The 24,302-nt window shown below is 44.5% G+C and overlaps 1 protein-coding gene across 1 annotated transcript in view; it reads right to left on the reverse strand.

The window, feature by feature from the left end:
• LOC134404410 (phospholipid-transporting ATPase VD-like) overlaps positions 1 to 24,302 on the reverse strand; it is a 46,082-nt gene that overhangs the window by 17,842 nt on the left and 3,938 nt on the right. The window contains exons 3-15 of the mRNA XM_063135096.1: positions 20,655 to 20,812; positions 17,742 to 17,936; positions 15,131 to 15,335; positions 14,447 to 14,532; positions 12,863 to 12,969; positions 12,006 to 12,137; positions 8,672 to 8,787; positions 8,253 to 8,505; positions 5,934 to 6,145; positions 5,238 to 5,420; positions 2,575 to 3,205; positions 1,831 to 1,937; positions 179 to 305 (exon numbers count right to left, since the gene is read on the reverse strand). Coding sequence (XP_062991166.1) covers positions 179 to 305; positions 1,831 to 1,937; positions 2,575 to 3,205; positions 5,238 to 5,420; positions 5,934 to 6,145; positions 8,253 to 8,505; positions 8,672 to 8,787; positions 12,006 to 12,137; positions 12,863 to 12,969; positions 14,447 to 14,532; positions 15,131 to 15,335; positions 17,742 to 17,936; positions 20,655 to 20,812 — 2,512 coding nt within the window. The remainder of the gene's footprint in view (positions 1 to 178; positions 306 to 1,830; positions 1,938 to 2,574; positions 3,206 to 5,237; positions 5,421 to 5,933; positions 6,146 to 8,252; positions 8,506 to 8,671; positions 8,788 to 12,005; positions 12,138 to 12,862; positions 12,970 to 14,446; positions 14,533 to 15,130; positions 15,336 to 17,741; positions 17,937 to 20,654; positions 20,813 to 24,302) is intronic.

The following is a 24,302-nucleotide window of genomic DNA, read 5'->3' on the forward strand; positions in this document are numbered from 1 at the left end:
ACCCTTAACAAAGGATTCATCTAATGGAATATACACATTGTCAATTTTGCAGGTAATATATATATATATCCTGCAAATGCCAAATCCCATTAGTTTGGAAAATCAGATTTTGCTGACATTGATTAGATTTGCATCTATATTTTTTTGTATTTAGTCAACAGTATTCTTCTTGACTCACCAAGTAACGTTAAATTGTTCTCAAGCCTCATTGCAGACTCAAGGAGCATCTGTTCCCTGTTTTCAATACTACTTTCTGCTAAATAATGGCCTTTCAGCCACTCTTGGTATTCCTCACTGCTCAACACCTGCAAAATCGGCAAAAATACACACCGGCCAAAATAATGCATATAGAAAACATTTAAAAATCACAAACGAGTTCCAGTCATTTAAGTCATCTATCCATTCTCAGATGATTGAATTAAAAATGCTGATATATAGATAGATATAGATAGATATTGGTCAGGGTTTATATTATTTGGTGTTTCTCTAAAATCAAAGGTGTTCCAGAACAACTGAATACAGGAAGGTCAACGTCTTATGTCCCCCCTGTCTCCAAGTGGAAGCCACCAAGAATAATAGGAAACAAGTGGGGACTCATAACAAAATGTTGCCATGTGTCCTCATATCAGCTCGTAACAGGAGGAAGAGCTAAAGTCAGCCTGGAAGAGGGGCTTTCTTGTGTTCAGAGGCGTTAAAGGAGGAGAAGCTTCAGAGCTACAAAGGACAGCCTTTCTGCTTTCCCTTCCTCCTGAATATCTTCCCATGTTGTTCTATTCAGGACTAAAGGGCTCCGCTTCAGCGCTACAAATGTGAAACACACTATTTAGCTAGAGTGGAGGTTTATGGAGAACAGGAAAGAGAAATATTTGTCTGAATTTACAGAATAAACTTCTGCATTCTTGTAGAGCTCTCCCAATACACAGAAATGACTCCCTTATTTTTGTGGTGCCCCATTCCACTCACAAACTGAGTTGGGTTTTAGAGATCCTGAAAATGATACTGCCAGGATTAGAAGTGGGATAGTTTATATAAAGCAACAGTAATGCGTGTTATCAAGGGATTCGTTATAGAATAATGCAGTGTGACATGATGAGGAATGTTCAGGCCATGTTATCCTCCAGTGCCACCTCTTGAAAGCCTAGAAGTAAAACAACAGGGCAACTTGCTGTTCTTGCTTAAAATTACTAGAAAATATCTCTTCAAAGTAACAGCCATGTTTCTGGTGTGAAAAAAATAGCTAAAAATCCTTCCTAAGAATTCTGCTTATGCACATGGGAGTCCTTATACATAGAGCACAATTTGTGCGCAATTTGCTGATTCATCTCAGAGGAGGGGCCACCTCCATTTGACCATCCCTTTCTATATGCACAATTTGCCCTTTCTGTGAGGTGAATGGGAAAGGTGAGTGGCGAAGAAAAGTCGTGCTGTCAAAGGTGGAGGCTCTGAGTTTATCTTCAAACTCTACCCCAGGCGTCCAGCCATGGTTTGGGCACAGGTCACAACCATGCGTGCCTAGATATTCTGTGTCTGCTGACTGGTGTTGTGCTCACTTTTTACTAAACCAGAAATCTCATTGATCACATTGAGGTTCCCAGAACCTTATAGAGTTGGAGATAAGGAGCATACCAAGACTGAAAGAGTTCCAAGCTTTATTCCTAGAGATAGCAGGTGGGATGGGACGCCCCACTGTCATGGAGAAATTTGCCCATGGCAATGTCTCAGGACTATACACTAAATTTGGGGAAAGGGACCTGTCTAATACAAATAGTATCCAGCTCTTCTGAGCATGAAACATCATTGTGTTCTCAATTAACTATGATTCATTATTACCTTCATAGCTATACAGAGGGTGCGGAGTCCCTTTGTAGCATACTCATCTAAATGCATCTGCGTTCTTTCCTTTATTCTTTTCCTTTGCAGGTCTATTTTTTCAATACCTGGGTTTAAATAAATAAACAAATATATTCATAAAATACTAAAGGTGTGGATCACGCTTGAAAAAAGATTAAAATCTTGCAAAAAGGTTATGGGTTGGATCCAGAGATAAGCCAGCAAAAGAATTTCTGACAGGGGTGCTGTTCTGCAAACTGCACTGCAACATCTAGCAGAACATTTGCCCTGAGATGTCATGAAGGGAAAGCTGATACGGGGATAAAATTGACCAGGACCATTTCGTGCAACACCAGGAAGTTACCCCACAGACCTATACTTTGCAATGAGATTTAGGCAATGAGATTTGTGCTTAGTAAGAGATTGGAGATAGCAAGAGGATTCTTCTTTGCGCCCGTTCCCCAAGCCCTTGGTAGCCTCTCGGACTGGAGGCAGGGCCTGGGGAGGGGAGCGCACAGTTGGAGTCCAAACCTCTACAGGCCAGCTTAGGGCTGCAGGCCAGAACTTCCCCATCCTAGTTTTAACAGATATTGGAATCGATGTAGAAAAAGGCCATGTCTCTTATGAACTACATCAATAGCCAGATATGAATCAACTTTTAAAAATCTGACTTAGACAAAAGACTTTTGTAGTATCCCTTTGGAAAGTAAAAAAAAAGAAGAAGAAAAAAGGCTTCATCCATACCTGTTGGTTTGGTTGTTAGTAAATCCATAATAACAGAATCTGCCCCCTTTGTGTACACCACAATCTGGTTCAAAATTGGGTGCTTCACCACTACGGACATGCATTTCCGGGTAGAGTCAAAAGGCAAGATGCGTAACATCTGAAAACTTTGTATTCCCAGAGGACCCAGGTCTACCGTCACCTGCTCAGGATTCCTAGCCATCAAAATACATTGGTAAGCCCTGGCGGCATGGACTAGTGCCGCTTCATCAGGACTCTCCGCCTCATAAGACACCTCAAGTGGAGTCAATGTTTCACTGGACGATTCAACTTGAGTTTTTTCAAGTGAACATAAGCTTTCATTGGACAAGCTGGCGTCCGTATTCCTTGAGAAACTAAAGGGCTCCACTTCTTCATCCTGAGATACTACAGTGGTTGATGGGCCTTCAGAAGATGTAGAGGTATCAATGGACAGAGGTGTTGGAAATGTCACATGAAGAACAGGCTTTGGTTGTTTCTTGAGGCTGTCAGACAGAGCACCTTCACCTGAGCTTGTAGTTTCAACAGGTAGAGGGCTAATTTTTCTTGAAAATAACTTTTGAAACATGCTTCTAACATCCACCATGGGCAAAACAACTGAAGACCACCGCCTCTGTAAAAGAATAATGATTTGTCAGTCATTATCCATCATTATTGCACAATCCGTTTACCACTGTAGACTGGGAAATAGGTCGTGTTTGGTTTGAGAACAAGCTAAATTAAAACAAATTACTGCTCTGTAGTAGTTTAGGGACTGCCAACATTTTTTTGCCACCACTACAGAGAGGAAGAGTGAGGATTAAGCAAGTTTTGATAACTGCTCAGCAGATTTTCTTTGTGAACAATGCTCTAGTCTAAGCTGTTAAAAAAAACCATTTATCTAAGACCCCAGTTTGGTTCTCCACACCCCAATTTAAATACATATATAGACACACACACGTGCGTGCACACACACACACACACACACACACACACACACACGGGCAAATCAAATGCCATCATCACTGAATGCCAATGTCCAGACCTATTTTTTCTGATTCAGAGAACCAAATATGTATGTATTTATTTTAAATCATTTTGAGTTTAGAGCGAAACCACAATGCAGGTGTCCTGTGACGCAAAGCAGATTTTTCATGTTATTTCTTAGAAATATTTCTAGACTGCCGTTCATCCTTATGGATACCAGGGTGGTGTACAGAAGATAGAAATATAATTGTACTAAATACAACATAATAAAACAAACAAACCATGGACATAAATAGATAATTACGAGGCAATTAAAAGATCAAAACAAGCTGAAACAAGCTCTCCTTTGACAGCTGACAAGGTCTGGCGTGGCCTATAAAATATGACCAAAAGGGGGTGGAATGTACTTTTCTATGGGGGTGCTACCAGCTCATGGTATCTGTACAGCACCATGTACAGCACCTGTACAGCACCATGTACATTGATGGTGCTATATAAATAAATTAATAATAATAATAATAATAATAATAATAATAATAATAATAATAATAAATGGTGGGGTGGACTAGAGGGGGGCACCCCCAACCATCAGGACAAGACTTTAAATCCTGAGCATTACTGGGCTACCTGGATGTGGTTACTTGGCTAACTGCTGAGAGATCAAGGAGAGGAGAATCCACGGGACCACATTCCTTGTGTCTCTCTCCTCATACTGAAATGGACCAGATAATCCTTTTCATCCAGAAATGCCTTGAGTTGAGCTGCCTCCACCCTCTTGAGTACACTGTCCAAACAGAAGATACTAGCAACGGGGCAATACTATTTTCTGTGTCCAGGGAGAGTTTGTTCAGAGTGGCCGCACAAGCCCTTCCTCCCAGGTGGATAGGACCACTCCTTCTTGCTTGGAGCCAGAATGGGCAAGGCTCAAACCAACAGGTGGTTGGCCAAACCCTGTCAAGCATTTAATTTGCATCAAGTGGAAATGATCCCATAGGACAAGACCAGATAACGGCATCAGGTTCAGAGCAAATAGGGCCGATTGTATCCTCAAAGCAACTTGTAGGAGGCCTCAAATATTACGACCACATACCTGCAACGTTCTAGTTATGTTAATTTGTTTATCACCTTGAAACACAGTGCCATACAGCTGCCCAAGGAGGCAATCACTGTCACGGAATAGGGCCATGAATGTGCTCTTCTTGTGTTCAGTCAGTGCCTGGAAGCGTTGTGTGATCTTCACTCTGGCTCTGCTTGTTTCAAAGCCCACAGCTCCTTGGTCAACCAGGAGCTGACCAGGCTCCACAGTCCCAGAGGGTAGTCCTTCATACTCATGCCGTTACTTAAAAAGACTCCACTCCATTATTCTGCCTTAGACTTCTCCCCCATGTAAACCTGACTCTCAAAAAGAAATGGAAAGCTTCCACGTCAACATTTTGTCTAAGTTTTACTGGCTGTGCTTTAGGTAAGAACTCCATGTACCCTGCAGTTCCATCAGAATCGTGGTTTCTTTTCCCAAGCAAGCCAATGGTGAAGAATCTCATCCATCAATGAGAGCTTCTCTTCTCTCAATGCAAAGAAGACTGCAGAGCACCAAAAAGAGCTTTTGTTCTGCAGCAGACGGAGGTGTGCTACAGATACTTACCTTGAGGACTTACCCGGGGACTTACTCAGGGACTTACCTTGAGACGTGGTTGTTCAGGATCGGAAACAACAACCGTGTTGCAAATGGCAAGAGCAGTGAAGAATTCGCTGATGCACACAACCTCTGGCATAGGCGTTGCCGAGTCAAGCAGGGTGTAATTTTTCAAAGCAATTTGATGGAACTTGTATAGCAGTCGGATGTCTGGCACAACATCTGTCTCCTGTCAGTCAAGCCAAAAAAAGGACAGTCAGATTCTTCCATTTTCATGGCATGTGGTCAAGAAGGACCTTTTGAAAGAGCCACACAGCACTGGAAGGTTCAGGGTTTCAGAGCAGACAGTGATTCGGGGGATCCCTGGCTTTTGTGCAGTTCCCCCCCCCCTTCTAAATGGTTGAAATGCCCCTCCTAAGGCCGAGTTACTGGCAAAGAGGGCTTTCAGCTAAAATATGCTGGCGTTTTTGGCCCCACTCCTTTTGCCTTCAGCCCCACACACCACTGGAGTTCAGCCCCTCCCCCACGGAGCTACTCCGAAAGTGGATTTGGCCCACGGCTGAAAGAGGTTCCTCCCCTGCCCCGCCCCACTGTATGACCAGGCAGCTAAGGGTTACATAAAATGGGTGTCTTTCTTCTCTCTTCTAGAGCAAAAATAGCAAACAAAGACTTGTAATAGCAGGTGAGCTAATAGCTTCAGGAGACTTAGGTGTGAGCTGACTTGGATCTGAGGAACACTTACAAGTGGGCTACTGAAGGCCAGTTGTCTCGTGACCATAGTACTGGTGCTGCGAAATACACGGCTCAGAGATTTGCTCGACAGAAACGCACTCGATTTACGGCTGAAAAAACGTGATCTGGAGAGAGGTGGCAAAGAATCATGGGAAGGATTCCTCTGTGAGTCATCCTCGTCCTCATCCTCATCCCCATCCAGATATGCTTCCAGCCTCTTTGCTGGAGGGAAAACGTGGGGAAGGAGAAAGGGAGGGAAGAGGAGAAAAGACCACAGAGCTGTCAGGAAGAAGAAGATTTGAGTCCATTCGCTATCTAATCTTCTCCAACAATTTACAAGGAATTCAGTGTGTGTGTGTGTGTGTGTGTGTGTGTGTAAAAACTACCACCCTAAGCTCAAGGAGTCTGGCCTACATTTAAACTTCTTCTTTTTTCAAAATTTGTATACCACTCCATCCCTGGAGCAGATTCTACAGTGGTGAACATAAGAATTAGAACAGTAAAGGATACAAAAATTTAAAAACCATAATTATACTAAAAAAAAATCCAGTCATTTATTTAGCCATAAAACATGGTGACTTTATGGTCCAGCAGCCAAGTAAGGAGCAGGCGAGTAGACAGGAAGATACTGAGGACCAGGCTAAGCTTATCAGTGAATACCATATGCACAAATATGCTGCATGGACTTGGAAATCCCATGGGGAGGCATGCAACGCAGAAGAAGAGGCCAGAAGTATAGTATTGTTTGCAGCTCTTCCCCCAGCACACACTCCAAAAAGAAGCTAAAGAAAAACAAAGGAAGAATATGGGAGCTACATGGTAAATCCTCTGCAGAAAGGATTTGTACTAGGGCTGTGCTCGGACGGACACACCCCAGATCCGCTCCAGATCCAGATCCCCAACTTCTGGATCACGTCCGCTCCACCCCGGGTCGATCCGCCTATGGTTTGCTCCGCTCTGCTCTGCTGCGGAGCTCCAGATCCAAATCGGAGCTCTGCGGCAGCCCCCTCAAAACTTACCTGCCTCCGTTGTGGTTTGGCAGCAGCTTCAACTGAAGCTGAGGACTCAAACAGGAAGACCAGGCCACACCCGCAGCCTGGTCTTCCGGTTTGAATCCTCGGCCTCAGTTGAAGCTGCTGGCGGACCGCAATGGAGCCAGGTCAGCCGCCCTCCCCCCTGCCCCTTACCTGGCTCTGCCGCCACCGCACACACTGCAGAGGCAGAAGCACCAGGTAAGGCCCCCTCCCTCCTCCCCTCTTACCTGGCTCCGTCACGGTCCAGCAGCAGCTTCAACTGGGGCCAAGAATTCAAACCGGAAGACCAGGCCTGGTCTTCCGGTTTGAATCCTCGGCCTCAGTTGAAGCTGCTGGCGGACCGCAATGGAGCCAGGTCAGCAGCCCTCCCCCCTGCCCCTTACCTGGCTCTGCTGCCACCGCACACACTGCAGAGGCAGAAGCGCCAGGTAAGGCCCCCTCCCTCCTCCCATCTTACCTGGCTCCGTCACGGTCCGGCAGCAGCTTCAACTGAAGCCGAGGACTCAAACAGGAAGACCAGGCCACACCCGCAGCCTGGTCTTCCGGTTTGAATCCTCGGCCTCAGTTGAAGCTGCTGGCGGACCGCAATGGAACCAGGTAAGCTGCCCTCCCCCCTGCCCCTGTGTTTCATGGAAAACACAATAAAGTGCCATGTACGCCCGCAGAAGCCACAGCATGTTTTCGTCTGCTTTGGAGGAGGCGTGGGAGCCCTGTGCACCTCCTGGCATCCCTCTTCGTTTCTTTTTTAAAACTTGGGGGGGGGGAGCTTTTCCCTGTGGCGGAGAGAGGCAGTGGCCATTCAGCTTGCTGGCCCACCCCTCCCCCCTGTCTGGGCAGGTGGCGACCAATCAGGGCTCGCCGTCCACTCAGACATGTCTCCGAAGCAGCTCCGAAGCAAAGTGACAGAAGGTAAACATGCGTTTGCACCTTGTTGAGAGAGAAATGTCGGGGTAAGTGACCAACTTTTTCAAAGCAGAGCTTCAGGGGTTTGCCCCTGGAATGCTTTGCAATGGTGTCTGCATTATGTAGATGAACTGCCATCACTCCGAATCCACCCCAGGGCAAACACTTCATCAAGTCAAGCCCCTGCTCACAGGGCAAGTGGAGTTAATAACCTCTCGGAGGAAAAGAGGGCCTCAATCCCAGCAGATGAGCAGCAGGCAATGGAGAAGGTGGTGACAACTGTTCGCCCCACTGGCTTCTTCTTACTTAGGTGTAGGATGAGGCTGCTAGTTAGACAGTCCATCTATTTCCACCATACGAAAGCAACGATTCATCATTCTGCCTCAGCTTACCATTCTCCTCATGGCTGTGTTCACGTCCTGCAATGGTGCACCTCCGAAAAACCATTTTGTTTTCAGTGAGTGTTCCGGTCTTATCCGAGAAAATGTATTGTATCTGCCCGAGATTTTCTGCTATATTTAGTGATCCACATTGAATCCTGGTGTCTGTGGCTTCATCATATAAATCAATATCATTCTGGATAAAATAGATATGTCCCAATTTGACAAATTCAATAGAAACATACAGAGAAATTGGGATCAAGACCTGTCAAAGCAAAACAGAAGTGGATTTAGTATGGGTTGCTCATGAGACCAGATCCTGCTCACAATTGTACCTGAAAAGGTCTGGAACACTTCCCACAAATCCAGGTTACTCCAGTTTTACAATGATGTACATTAAGTAGCATAGACTGAGCAAGCTGTGAAATTACCTGTAATAAAATAATCATTGTCCAAAACATTAAAAATCCTCCCCAGGTTGGAGAAAGTTGTTTTCCGGTATGGTAGAGAGGCGGATCTGAATATCTGTTTAACCAAAATCCATGACCTTTAAAAAGGAAACACAGAAATATTTAGCAAAAGAGGACTACAAGTGACACTGTTGATTAATACGATGTTACTAGCCTACTAAGTAAAGTACCAAACAACTTCTAAACTACCCCTGGGTTTTCTTTCATCATCTAAAGACTAAACTGTAATCCAAGCTTTGGCTATAATACTATATAGACTTCCTTGGAAATAGATCACAGTAAACTCAGCAAGATTACTTCTGATTAAACATGCTTAGGATTGTACTTGTCATACTTTCAAAAACGTATCACACAATCAAATATGGTTTTGCATCATCTGGACGACGCTTGTGTTAGAGCACAATCCTATTCATGCTCAGACAGAAATTAGTTTTACAATTCCTTGCATGCTCCAGCCAGACAAACAAACATAGGATTGGAGAAAGTTGTTTTCCAGTACTGTAGAGAGGCAGAACGGAATGGAGGCTTAACCAAAATCCATGACCTTTAAAAAGGAAATACAGAAACATTTAGCAAAAGAGGACTACAAGTGGCATTGTCATCTATACTGGATGTGCTTTTATATTGTATTTTACATCATGGTTTTATACTTTTGAATGGCTTTAACTTTTGTGAACTCCCCAGGGAGCTTTGGCTATTGGGCGGTATAAATGCAATAAATAAATAATCAATAAATAAATTTAATGCAATGATACTAGCCTACTAAGCAAAGTACCAAACAACTTCTAAAGTACCCTGGATTTATGGGTTGTTTGAAGACTAAGGTGTAATCTAAGCTATGGCTGTAAACCTGTACACACTTCCTTGAAAATTAATCACTGAAAATTCAGCAGGACTTACTACTGATTAAACATGCTGATTAAACATGGATTGTACTGTACCATTAACTTGTCATACTTTCAAAAATGTATCACATAATCAGATAAGGTCTCTGGTTTTGCATCATCAGGACAATGCTTGCGTTAGAGCGCAATCCTATTCATGTTCGGACAGAAATTAGTTCTACAACTCCTTGCGTGCTCCAGCCAGACAAACATACATAGGATTGTGCCCCTTTTCACTTAATTCATTCACTAGCAATAGAATGAGATACATGTCAGAAATATTAAGGTAGCTACTACAACTATTCTGATACTGCTATATATACCAATATATCTCATTAACACCCATGGGTTAAAAGGTTATTGAATTTATGATGATAGGAAGGTGCTTTGTACCAGGCGAGAACATATTGCCCATCTACCCCAAAGGTGGGCAGATTGTGGCCCTCCCGATGTTGCTGGACTGTAACTTGCATCAGCATAGTCAATGGTTGGAGATCTTGGGAGTTGTGGCCCAACCACATCTGGAGGCCCACCAGTTGCCCACCCCTGATCTAACCCATTGCTGCCAACTGTCTGGCCACAATTCCCCAGGGTCTCCAGCAGGGCTGTTTCGCATCAGCTGCTACCCAGTCCTTTTAGCTAGAGATGCTAAAAAAGAAAAGGAATTGAGAATAAAACTGTTGGTATTATACTTCCTTTCTAAAAATCTATTTTGCAACCACGCTTAGGATACTGTGTACAGTTCTGGGCACCACACCTAAAAAAAGGATATTATAGAGCTGGAAAAAGGGCAACTAAAGCGATTAACGGGCTGGAGCATCTCCCCTATGAGGGAAGGTTACATCAACTGGGATTGTTTTGCTTGCAAAGAAGGAGGCTAAGGGGAGACCTGATAGAGGCGTATAAAATTGTGCATGGTATGGAGAATGTGGATAGGGAGACATTTTTCTCCCTCTCTCAAAATACTAGAACCAGGGGACATCCCATGAAGCTGATTGGTGGGAGATCCAGGACAAATAAAAGGAAGGACTTCTTCACACAGCACATAGTTAAATTATGGAACTCACTACCACAAGATGTAGTGATGGCCACCAGTTTGGATGGCTTTAAAAGGGGGTTGGATAAATTCCTGGAGGCGAAGGCTATCATTGGCTACTATGCCTGACGATTGTGTGCTATCTCCAGTATTCGAGGCAGTAAGCTTGTGTGCACCAGTTGCTGGGGAACATGGGTGGGAGGGTGCAGTTGCACCATGTCCTGCTTTTGGTCCCTGGCCGATGGCTGGCTGGCCACTGTGTGAAGAGAGTGCTGGACTAGATGGACCCTTGGTCTGATCCAGCCTCAGGGCACTTCTCATGTTCTGATGTTCTGATGCAGAGATCAGTTCCAGGATGAAAGATGTGCTCTGCCATTGAGCTACAGTGGCAAAGGAAATCAGTGATTGGTTCACCACATTAGCCAAACACATGGTGTTTTGCAACTGAGCTCTGTGTAAACAGAACTCAAATAGAGGACATTTAGGCAGCAATCCTATACACACTTACTTGGAAGTAAGTTCCACTGAACTCAGACAAACTTACTTCTGAGTTAACGTGGATAGGATTGTGCTGTAAGGCCTTCAAAACTACCAGCAAGGAGGACTGATAGCTACTTTAACAGAACTACAAGGGAGACTAGTGAGAGAAAGATTATAATACATAAAGAGCAAGCACCCACTGTAAAAAGGAATCGTAGTATATTGACATAAAATATCATGAGAATTAATATAAACATCAAAGACGTAACTGCTTCTTCACTCAATGCATGAATGCAAATAGGAAAGGCTTGTGTGGTATTCTGAAGATCAATAAATCAGGATGGTGGCATGCTACGTTAGGCAAAGAGTGCCAAAATGTGGACCTTTTGGCCAAAGATCTTCAGAATTAATCATCCAGGAATTTCAAGGATCATTAGAGGAGGATGGGAATATATTTGTGAGAAAATTACTATAGTAAAATTAGCCAAAAAACCCCAGCAGAATCTTCCACCTCTAGATGGCGCTGTATCAAAAAAACACAATGGAAGTGAACAGATGAGAAGTATTCAATTTAAACCCTTTGTTGCCCCTCTCCTCCCATGTAATTCAGCCCATAACACCCACCCCAAATAGCCAGGAAGCACAAAAGCCCCAGGAATACAATGCGGTTTTCCTTAATATAGAGACACTCTCAAAGTCAGGCATGTTGCAAGGCCCAGTTCAGGGCTAGTCATTTGGGTGCAAGCAGTGATGCAGTTCAGTCCATACCTGAACAAAAAGTTGCAACAGCAGAGATTGTTGCCTGAACAAAAGGTTGCTAAAACAGAGCGTCTCAGACAAACTTAGGAAGAGAGAATATCCTAGTTTGTTGATTGGATGTTAACTCTTAACTTACCAACTGCCACTATAAGGCACATCACAAATAGAAGCAGAACACTCCAGATGATATCGTGGTTCAACTTCTTCTCTAGTTGGCTCCTCTTGTAACGAAACCCGGAGTTGTTTAACATTGCTTTCGTTTCATGACCTTTGGGTGTACAAAGGACATTGCATCTTTTAATGAAATTGAAAGGCTTAAATATATATCCCACAAAGGTTAAGAACAGTAAACACTTAAGAAAATATTTATAATAAATATTATGATTTTGTGCAATTTGTCCCTGGGACTCTTCACGCTAGCTCAATTAAAATGGCCACCTGAATTGCAAAGATGCCTTTCTTGGTCAGTCATGGCTAGCTCAGATCCCATCAGGCTATACTTGGCATTGGGGGAGGGGTTCCCCGACGTGCATCACTTTACACTTGCTTACCATGAACCACACTTGCCAGTTAGATGCCCACTCTCCCAGTTTGGAGAGAACTTTTTGGAACTCATCACAATCCCTTTTTGTTTGAACTACTCTAAATAATGTGGTATCATTGTCAAACTTGGGCACTTCACTGCTCACTCCTAATTCTAGACGATTGATGAACAAGTTGAAAAGCACTGGTCCCTATACAGATCCCTGTGGAACCCCACTATTTACATGTCATTATTGGGAGAATTTACAGTTGAGTTTTATTCTCTGCTTTCTGATCTTTAACTACTTACGGACCATAACAGGACCTCTCCTCTTACTCCATAATTGCTAAGTTTGCTCAGGAGTCTTTGGTGAGGAAATCGGCCAAAAGCCTTTTGGAAGTCCAAGTAAACAATGTCTCCTGAATTCTCAGGCTCTGCAACCCCCAGCACTATCTATCCACAGTACTGACCTGCATACACCACAATGCCAACGACAGCTTCTGTATTTCTGACAGTGCATCCTCGCATCAGCAAGTTTTCCTTATTCAGTCCCACTCGCTCCTTATTTGAATTCTCACTGTAAAGACAAATCCAGCTGTGACTGTTATCTCTCTGGGATAATCCTCAAGAGTCATTCACTCATGCTATCACACCACACTAGGCTAACACTTCACATATACTTCCAATACCTGTGGGTACACTTTTGAAATGATGCATCATAGAGCATCTTTAAAAATTTGGACTAGTGTGTGTCTGGTGCTGATACTGGATAGAAAATTCGGCTGAGGGCACCTTCAATAGAACTGCTTCCTTTTGTTTCATCGTGGGTGACCCAGTTGGGTGACACATATAGTTGGGAATACCATTTTGCACTTTTTAGGGGCAAAAAGTCAATTTTGGGGTCATAGTTAAGATCCGACTTGTCTGATCTGCCCCAAATTTTGCATGTGGATAGCTATGGGAATTTGCTGGTGGATTAGCTAGCTGTGGTCTATAACAAAGTTTATTGTATGGTGTTATAAAGAAGAAGGATTATCCTCCATGTAGGGCTTTAGGGACGGAGATTAGCATTGCCCTTTGAGATACAGGTCTGTGGGGAGTTCTTTTCTACTAGATAGGCTATGGTAGAAATGTTTTTTAAGTGTGAAAATTGAAGGAAAAAAAGAGTGAAAAGACATGGCCAATGGCCTGTCATGCAAAATATAGATGGAAAGACACCAAAATTGCCAGGCTGGGAGACAATGGGCCATCTAGCAGTGAGGTCGAAATCCAGCAATATTGATCAAACACTGGGGAAGATATGAGTTTCCGGGGGGGGGGGGGGCGCCCCCCAAAAACCCTGTTTGTTTCTATTGAGGGGAGTTGGAGGCATGCAGCCAGAGGGGGAGGATTTCAAGTGGCACCTCTGGAGTCCCATGGCAGAGCAGCGTGGTCCAGCTCAATCAAGATTTAAGGTAGTGAAAGGAAATTGGCTGAACCCCTCCCTTGCGGGAATGGTAGTTGATTCACATGTTTGGTTTATTGAAGTTAACATGCTTTTGAAAGGCTGCAATAGAAAGTGCAGGTGCCCTGCCCTCTTTTAAATCTGGTCACTCTAGTATAGCTCCTGCAGCTTTAACTGCTGTGATGAAGAGGGAATTTCACCAGGTTCTCCATATATACAAATGACACCTGCTGAAATTCCCTTTTCTATGCAACTGTTAAAGATACAGGCACCCTGTCCTCCTTTTCATATGGTCACCCTAGTATCCCATATATAGCCCCCCTGAGGCCCACACCAGCACCAACCCTATAGCCAGAAGAGAAGCAGAAGGAGGCACCAAGGACATGTCTTTACCACATATATGGCAAGTGACAAAGGGCAGGAGCCCACTGGGATCCTCATGTGACTCTTGAACCATAGGACTTTGGGATCTATCACTCAACAGCCTGAGTGCTCAGATTTACTAGGATTGGGGCCTGGGGCTGGGAATTGCTAATCCTTGTTTTAAAATCTTACACCGTTATCAACAGGACACAATTGACAGGGTAAGAACTTATCCCAAGGTACTTACAGAAAGCCCCGGAAGGAGTTGAGATCATTGTTAGGGGGCTCACATTCTATTTTGCCTGAGAAGGTTTCCGGATTAAGTTCAATAGCCTATATGCACATGGGGGAGGAGAAGGAGGAAAGAAGGATGTTCATACATGACATGCAGCAGCTTCAAGAAGTAACGAATTCTCTTGTGGGTAACTGTCCCCACCTTTTCCAAAACTCTCTGAAGTTCCCAGAGACCCAGCAGCTTCAAGGCCGAGAGCGGGGAGTGTGAAAACTACTCCCATGGGAACTTCTTACAGAGATAAGCTTGCAGAGACAGCTGGACATTCTCAAACCCTTTCCCAATAAATCTACCCACTAGGTACAAGGCCAGCCTTGTACCTATACCTGACACCACCAACCAAAAACCACTTCGTAAGGAGGTATCCTGGAATGAAATTGAACAACACACTACTGCTTTAAAGCGCTTTATAACTGTTTTGACCACTGTTGGGGCCCAGGATACACACCATATACCATTGTCAAAACTGTTATAAAGTGCTTTAAAGCAGTAGTGTAGATCCAAGTCCCAAATGAGGCACAAATGGCCCTGTTGCTTTCAAGAACAACTGACTTCTCTAAACGTTTCCTGACATCACAAGCCGAACGTGAGTTATGTCCCCACATGTCTTGCAGCTCTCAGAACAAAGGCAATGCCTACCTGCTCTGCATATCCTTTGACCACCTGCCTCTCTTTGAGATTGGTCTCCCCATCAAGGCTTGATGTCTCCAGGTGGCAGATGCCGTCTCCATCGCTAGAATATATCAGCACCATATCGGCTGGAATCTCCTCATTACAAGACAGACGGATAATATCACCAACATGAACATCTTTCCAGAACTTGGCTTTGTATTGCTTTGCTTTCCTGAAAAATAGGGGATCGGGGGAATCAACTCTGACTTTAAAAATGAAGAATAAAAAGGGAAACTCTATAATTATAAAACAATTACAGCATTAAAAACACTCGTGGTGTTTTTTCTAGATGGACATGATGGACTTTGCCGAGTCATGCTCTGACGATTAAGGATTTTATCCCTGGATTTTTTTGGTAGGCCCAATTTCTGAAGGTTTTCTGTTAAAAAAAACAGAAGTGATGTGATGCCGCTGACTGATGTATCTAATGGAATAATTGTAACCTTTTCCTGTTGCCATAGTTCTTCAAGTTTCATGGCCAGTGGTGTATATTTTTCTCTCTTTTCCTCTTCCTGTTCTACAACATTTTTATCATTAGGTATTGCTATATCAATGAGGTAAATGTGTTTTCTTTTTTGTCTATAAGTGTTCTGTTTGGTCGGTTGCAAGGTATTGTCTTGTCGTTATGAATTGTTCTGTCCCACTATATTTTATGATCTGCGTTTTCCAAGATTGTTTCAGGCAAGTATGTATACTACGGTGTAGGTAGTTCAATGAGGTTGAATTTCAAGGGCAGTTGTTGGCAAATGACTTTTGCAGCTGTATTGTGCCTGCCTGTATAGTCCATTGCCGCCAGTATTTTACATCCTCCTGTTACATAATCTATTGTTTCTTCGAACTGATTACATTTTCAACATGAATCTGTTGTTACACTGTTATCTATTCTTATTCTTATTATTATATTATTATTATTATTTCTTTAACATTTTAAAAATACCAAAGAAAACCCCAAAACAAGTTATAAAATAGGGTCATGGTTAATCCATTCCAGGATATGAAAAATTCAATTTTCCCATTTTTTAATTATTATTTTTTAAATGAAGTCAAGAAGCATGCAGGTTTATATCTTCCTTGCACACAAAAATGCTCTGTTTCGATGAGGCTCTGACTGGGCAGAGACTTGCACATAACAGCAAGCCACTGTGGGTGGATTTCCTCGTAGGGCTTGCCGTCTCCCATTTCAAAAGTTCAAGCCATGGGGGTGGCGTGCTGTAGCTGATCATGACATGTAAACCTGGTGAGGGTGGGTAATCATGGTGGTTAACAAGCCACCCAGATCCCGTGGAGTTTTAGGGTTGTGTGTGGCTTGTTAACAACCCCAGCAACCTACCCAGTGACAAGCAGCAGTGCAGCTCCTCCGCAGCTTGAATTCTTGGAATGGCGGCTGGTGCTACAGTGAGAAATCTTGCAGGGAGGTTCACCCATGGTGGCATCTTGTTATGTGCAAACTGGCTCTGTGTGTCTTTAGGGAGCAGGGCTGTTCACCCAAGACTCTCCTCAGGCATACCTTGACTTGATGCCCCATGTGCACAGTGCAGTATATGCAATTCCAACCTGCATTATCACACTCCCTGTCCTCCATGCAGATGTACTGGTCAGATAGGATCTACCTGCACGGGATTCAATGCCTATAGGTCCCTCTTCAAATGTGATGGCCAACCCACAGCCATCGGCTATGGTGCACTGGGAGGGCAACTGAGATCTCGCAGTAAGAGCCTCAACTAGGACAGCCAGAGGCAAGAGAGGACAGAGCTCGTGCCTCTTTAAAAGATGGGGAGGGGGATTTCAGCAGGTGAAGCTAGTCATGCAGGAGTCATGATGGTTCCTTTACCAGAGAGGAGACAAATCAGGTGTCCAGCAGGGCCAGGGACTTTTTCCATGGTTGGGGGGAGAGTTGCCTGTGCAGTCTTCCTCAGATCCAGAACTATTTTTTCAACAAAGTTCAATTGTGGCACATTTGGAACATTTTCTAGTGTTTTATTTTCTCCAGATAATTTCCCAGATAATTTTGTGAATAATGTATGTAAGCCAATTGCAAATACAGTAATAGGCAAGTGTGGCAGTTTCAGAGATGTGCGAGAGAATACATATATATCACTGAAATAGATATATGTCTCTGAGAGAAATGGAACTAAGAAATAGTGACAGTGAACCTGAAGAGACAGCCAGCATGGCCAATGCGGATGTAAACTGTAGTCCAAACATGTGGAGGGTACCAGGTTGCTTACCCCTGATCAATGGTATGGGAAGCCACTAAGCGGTTCAGGAAAATCAACCAGTATTCAATCCTCTTACTCGTCTCCTGACACAGGTCATCCATAGGATGACCCAATCAATTTCAATTCCAAAACTGAGCTGGAAGCCTGATTGGAATAGATCTAAACATTCAGCTCCAGTAAACACTGGAGCTGAGATGTGACCTCACATTCAAACACTGGTAAGAAAGATTTGACAGAGATTTGGCCATTGTCAGAAACAGATTAGTGGATTGCAAGTACTATTAGTCTCATGAAAAAGTGAAGAGACATCATTATTGTATTGTTAAAGGCAACAGTAAGATTGCATCTGATTTACTTACCTACAGTAGACTTGGGTTACTAAGTTGTTTATCTTTCTATCTAATTTGTATTTTGTGCAATCCTCCAGGGCATCTTTGATTGCAATAATGGAGAGAACCACAACAAGAGGGATCATTGTGATTTCTTTTTTAAAGGCTTCCACCGCTGGAACCCAGTTTAGCAGAACGATAAATAAGAAATATAAATTGGCAGCTCTGAAACAAAGCAAAAACACACAGAGGATACAAGTCTCAGCCACTGCAGGTAACAACCATTTCTACAGCTGGATTTTATTTATTTATTTTATTTACAATATTTATATACCACTCACCATCCAAGGATTTTAGAGAGGTGAACAAATAGAACAAACGAATAAAACCAGAATAAAAACACATTGCACTTTTTTTAAATCAAAATGGCAATAAAACCACAGATGGTCATTCAGAGAAAGCTTCCTAGAACAACATTTTCAGGAGGTGCTGGAAGGAATCCAAGGTTGGCACCTGCCTGACCTCCAAAAGCAGGGAATTGCATAGGATGGGGGCCACCACACTGAAGGCTCTTCTCCTGGTGGATTTTTACTGGACCATAGGTCCATGTGGAACCACCAGGAGCAGGCCCTCGGATGTCCTCAGTGACCGGGCAGGCTGGTAAGGGAGAAGGCGCTCTTTCAGGTATCCTGGTCTCAAGTTATTTAGGGCTTTGTACACTTGTACTAGAACCTTAAACCTGGCCCAGTAGTGAATAGGCAGCCAGTGCAGTTCCCTCAGCAGAGGAATCATATGATGAAAAGGGGGCAGCTCCCAACAACAGAGGAACGGCTGCATTCTGCACTAGCTCCATCTTCTGGAGCAGCTTTCAGGGCAGCCCCACATAGAGCACCTTGCAGTAATCCAGCCTTGAGGCTACTAATGCCTGTACCACCATGGCCAACCTACCCCTGTCCAGGAAAGGCTGTAGCAGGCAAACCAAGGGAAGCTGGTAAAAGGCACTCCGAGCTGCCACGGCCACTTGGGACCCCAGCAACAGAGATAGATCTAAGAGTACTTCCAAATTACAAACCCGATCTTTCAGAGGGAGTGCAAGCCCATCCAGAATAGGCCATGAGCCTATCTCCCAGAGTTGGGATCCACTCACCCACAGGGCTTCCATCTTGCCAGGAATCAGTTTATTGGCCCTCATCCAGCCCATTCCTGAGTCTAGGCACTGGTCCAGGATTTGCACAGCCTCGCCTTATTCATATGTCACAGGGAGACAGAGCTGCATGTCATCAGCATACTGGTGGCATTTGGCTCCAAATCCCCTAATGACCACTCCCAGTGGCTTCATAGAAATGTTAAACAGCACTGAGGACAAGATGGTGCCCTGCGGAACCCCAGGAACCCCAATTTTTGGGTAGGGGTAGATCCCAAAGTAGATCGCCTTGCCTAGGGCGCAAAGTAGTCTGGCACCAGCCCTGTCCATTAGTCTCCTGGAGCGGATCATCTGAATGTGTCTTCCACCCCTGCATGGTCTCACCATGACAATGAGGTTTCCTGGGGGACCCAATCTTCAGACTGCCCATCTCACAACTTGGAGAAAACACCAGATCAAGAGTATGCCCTGCTTCATGTGTTGGGCTGACAACAAACTGAGACAGCACCATGATTGTCATGGAGGCCACGAAGTCCCAAGCTGGAGCTCTAGAGACTCCTCATCATGGAAGTTGAAATTACCCAGAACCTCTGTCTTGGGTTCCTCCAACACCACACTTAAGACCACCTCTGCCAGCTCGGTCTCGGAGGATGGTGGGCAGCAGGGACGGTGGTACACCAGCAGCATCCCCAATCTGCCTCAATGGCCCAACACCAGGTACAACCCCTCAAGGCCTGCTCCAAAGTGGAATGGTTTCCTGGTGATAGAAATGGAGGTTCTATAAATCACGGTGACTCCTCTCACCCAGCCCTCCAATTTATGTTGGTGCTGCACTGGGTACCCATGTGGGCAGAGCTGAGTCAGATCAACCCCACCAGGTACATGAGAGCTGGAGGAAGGGGTTAGAAGAGGAACAGTGAATAGATACCTGCGTTGATGTCCCAAACCCCTCCTCCTACCATATCTCCTTCTGCCCCAAATCACTGGACTAGTGGAACCCCCTCCATGTGTACTTGTGTCAGGGTTTCCCAAGCACATCCCTACCACACCAAGACCACCTACACACTCTCAGCATCCACTCAGCATTCAAACATACCCTCAAACATACACCCCACTCATAGAACAATAACCCCCCACCCAAACTAACACAGTCAGAAGTTGTAGCTTGTGGTTAACCAGCCACTGGTCACATTCAAGACACCAGGCCTGCAACCATCCAAGCAACAAAGAGAATAAAGTGCTTTTTCCTAGCCGTTCAGTCTCCTTCCATTAGTACCTGCTCATTCCATTGACCACCTGGAGTGTGTCCACACTTCTCCCCATGGCTCTCACCCAAGAAATACTCTTACTTCAACTACCACAGGCTCCTACCCTGGTCAGACGAAGCAGCTCTCACACATGAAGCCCCTAACCTCTGCCTCTCACTCAGGGTATAAGCAATAAGACATAACTATAGCTATTGTGAAGAGATCCCTGCTCTCACTCAGGGAAACCCCACTGATCACAAACCAGGTGATCAATAAACAAGCAGAAAGTGAACAACCCGAGAAAGAGAGAGAAAATGTGAGGCACCCTCGCTCTTGTGGCATCCCTGAAGGGGCAAACAAAAGGGGCGTGCCACCTTTGGTGGCGCTGCCTTTGGGGACACCTCTACTGGGGTGGTCCACCAGTGGTGGTCCGCCACCTAGTAGCCAGGCAGTTTAAATCTCTCTCTGGTGAGTCTGCTACAACACACTGACATGGCGATCATTGTGGAAGTTGTAACGCTTCTACTTATTTTCACAATTGCATGCTTTTACCTGTGAAATTGCTGAAACAAATTCTTTGGTATAAAGTTCCATAACCTGTACTTTGTCGTCCGTATCCTGTTGTTCTGATACAGGTTAGAGACTTTGTCGTATTCTTCCTTACAATGCTCCAGGCATGGTATGACTGTCCTGCATCTACTGGGTTTCTCCTGCAAACGGTCCAGTCCTGATGAGGAGGGTCCTGGAGCTGGTTGTGAAAGAATCCTGGACCTGCGATGGCCTCTGCCCACAGCAGACATCAGGCGCCTCCAACGGCTCCTGGCTTTCCCATGTTTCCTGAGTAGCATAATAAAATTCACCACAAAGAAAGGAAGAAAAATAAACTTGGTGATGTGTTAGTTGAAATACACATTACAAGCAAATGCCATTTTGTGTTGAGAAAATCCAATGTATACAAAGGCAGTTTTTAACCTTATGATAAGGAATGATCATCTTTCAACTTCAGTTACTAACCATTTCAAAGAGACTAGAAATCTTTGACTTAATTAATGTAACGGCACAATGACATTAGACAACTATTTACTTGGGTTTTATTTACATTTCACATCAGAGGATAGCTACTTCTCCTTTGTTATGGACATAAAATCAGAAGACCTCACACACAACACACTTTTCGAATGGTTCACTGTCAATTTCTGTGCTGGACTGGAGAGCTCTATGCATCCCCAGGCAGGGTACAGGAGCAGTGGCCTAAAATCCCAACACTAAAATGCTCATATAGCCGAGAGTATCAAGATACACCCAGCCTATAGCTGCCAACCCCCAGAGTGGCCTCTCACACAACTTAGTCTTATATGCAATATCATAGTGACCAGAGATGGGAAAGTGTGAAAAAGAAAAGGAAAAAAGCAGAAAGAAGGCATTCTGTGACACTCAGGTGACCTGAGCCTCAAGTAACAAGATGGCTGTAGCAGAGCCCCCAAGTGATGAACATAACAGTCAGAGGGAAATGTAACCCCTCCAGAACAGGTTGAGAATCCTCCATCTGGTTGGAAGTCCCACCCACTAACAGCATGTTAATGTTGTCTGGATTGAGTTTCAGTTTATTAGCCCTTGTCCAGTCCATTGTCACAGCTGGACACCAAACTAGCGCATACACAGCCTCACCTGTCGAAGGTGAATAGGTGAAATAGGGTGCATGTCATCGTGCATTCCAAAACTCTGAAGGATCACATGCAATGGTTCTACAAGAGACAAAACCAACCCTTGCAGAACCCCATATTGGAGAGACCACAGGGCCATGCAATGTTCCCAAGCACTACGCTCTGGAGCTGCCCATCAAAATAGGAGTGAAACCACTGCAATGCTGTGCCTCCCACTCAACTCAGCAAATCGTCCCAGAAGCGTATCAAAAGCTGCAGAGAGATCAAGGAGAATCAACAGGCTCACACGTCCCCTGTCTCTCTCCTGACATAGATCATCATACAGGGCGACCAAGGCTGTTTACCCACCTGAAGCCCGGAGATGGATCCATTTTCCTCCAAGACTGCTTGCAGCTGCTTGGCAACCACCCGCTCAAAGGCCTTGCCCAGGAACACTTGCCATTATCCTAAAATCATTAAGATTTTCCAGAGATTCTATGGTAAGAAAAATGGTGAAAGCGATGGAAAATATGGAAGGGTTACAAGTGGAGGAGTTTGCCTGGACACCCCATAAAATCCTGTGAATGAGGCAGGACAACTGCACAATAAAAGCCTCGTCTGGAAGCACTCATCCTAAATCAGTGGCATCATATGACAGGGCAACAGTGGGGCACCACTTAAAAAGGAAAATTACTTTCCACGGGGAAGTGTGACACCCTCAAAACAAATCTGCACTGGAACTTTTTGCTCTGATTTTCTCAATCAATCTGTCCCATATGTGCCCCCACCCTGTATTAAAGAACACTGTGGTCTACAGCGCTGCTCCTCAGTGCGCAAAGAGGAACAAGAAAGGCAGCTAGCAATCCTCCTGCTCAGGATGGATTGGCTCCACATGACAAGTGTCACTGTTAATAAGTGCATACAGTTTCCACCTTTCTCCTAATGGCAGCTCTGTGTGCTTAAAAACATAAGAAGCTGCCTATACAGAGTGAGACCAAAGGTTCATCCAGCCCAGTATTGTCAACACTGACTGGCAGCAACTCTCCAGGGGTTCAGACAGGATTTTTTCCTGCCCCACCTGGAGATGCTAGGGCTCGAACCTGGGACCTTCAGCATGCAAAGCTGATATTCTACCATGGAGCTATGACCCCTCCTCTAAGGGCCCCTTCAATTTAAACAGCTCAGCAACAGATAGAAAATCAAGTGCTGCATAAGGAGATGCAATGAGGGCAAGCTGCACCTGTTGAATTTCTGCCAGAAATAAAACTGTTAAATGATCTGGGGCACTGTAAGTGACAGCCACATTTGAATGTGACAACTACTTATTTTTCACCCACTTGATAAATGGAATAAAAGTTTTCTGCTAAAAACCCTCTCGCACAATACAATTTCTAACTAGAGTCCCCAAACAGCCTTAAGCTAAGCCCAAAATGCAGCCTTGTCTACCTTCCTCCACCTTCACTCCACCCCAAAAGGGACAATACTCAGCCCAAATAGGCAATGTGAAGGTTGTTCTTTGATGATGAGACATCTGGGGGTGACAGCTGGGGCAAACAAGGCTTCCCACATACATGTGAAGCAGTCCTACGAGCCCCACAAAAGGTTGGAAGTTTTCCCGATACTTAGATGCCAAGATCAAATGTTACTTCTCCAGACACCCAGTCCTGTTAACTTCTGTAAGAAAAGGTTATCCTACTATTTATTTATTTATTTTAAAAGCAGCATTTTACCTGTTTGGGATCCACTCAGGTATTCCTTGTTTGAGATCCACTCAGTATTATGCCTGGGTATGGATGCCAGTTGAGGTAGGAGAGTGAAAGAAGCAGGAGCAGAGAGGGGGGAGTCCTATGGGAGGCAGGGGAGAAGTGTGGGGGTCTGGTGAAGAAAGAAAGATAACTAGAGAGGGGACTCTGAGGAGATGTAGAAGGAGAAGCAGCAGCAAAGCAGTGACTAGTAACTCTCAACCCTTAAGGGCATGAGGCTGTCACCAAAGCTGGTCACTCGGAACACTGTGCTACAGTCTCCTTTCTTATGACATGCGTTTGATTCTCTTTGCTTGAACATTCTAGAAGAGCTGGAAAGAGAGCCCTGTGGCTGCCCTAGAGTTCCACAGGTCCTGGCTTATGTCAACCCAGTCACACACATCAGACACATGTTCCCTCCCTCTCTCTCTCTCTCTCTCTCTCTGTATCTGGATGGGGACGAGGATGACACACCGAGAAATCCTTCCCATTGCTCTTTGCTGCCTCTCAACAGATTGCATTTTTTCAGCTGTAAATCAAGTGTGTTTCTGTCGAGCAAGTCTCTGAGCCGCGTGTTTTGCAACACCAGTACTGTGGGCACGAGACAACTGGCCTTCAGTAGCCCACTTGTAAGTGTTCCTCAGATCCAAGTCAGCTCGCACCTAAGTCAAAAGGTGATGCATGCATACAATTGACACCTGCTGAAATTCCCTTTTCAATACAACAGCTAAATGTACAGGAGCCCTGTTCTCCATTCTATATTATCACCTTAACTAACAGAATAATTGCAACTTTTTCCCTGTTGTCATAGTTCT

Source organism: Elgaria multicarinata, chromosome 10, assembly GCF_023053635.1.
Source record: "Elgaria multicarinata webbii isolate HBS135686 ecotype San Diego chromosome 10, rElgMul1.1.pri, whole genome shotgun sequence".
In the NCBI taxonomy this organism is placed as follows: Eukaryota; Metazoa; Chordata; class Lepidosauria; order Squamata; family Anguidae; genus Elgaria; species Elgaria multicarinata.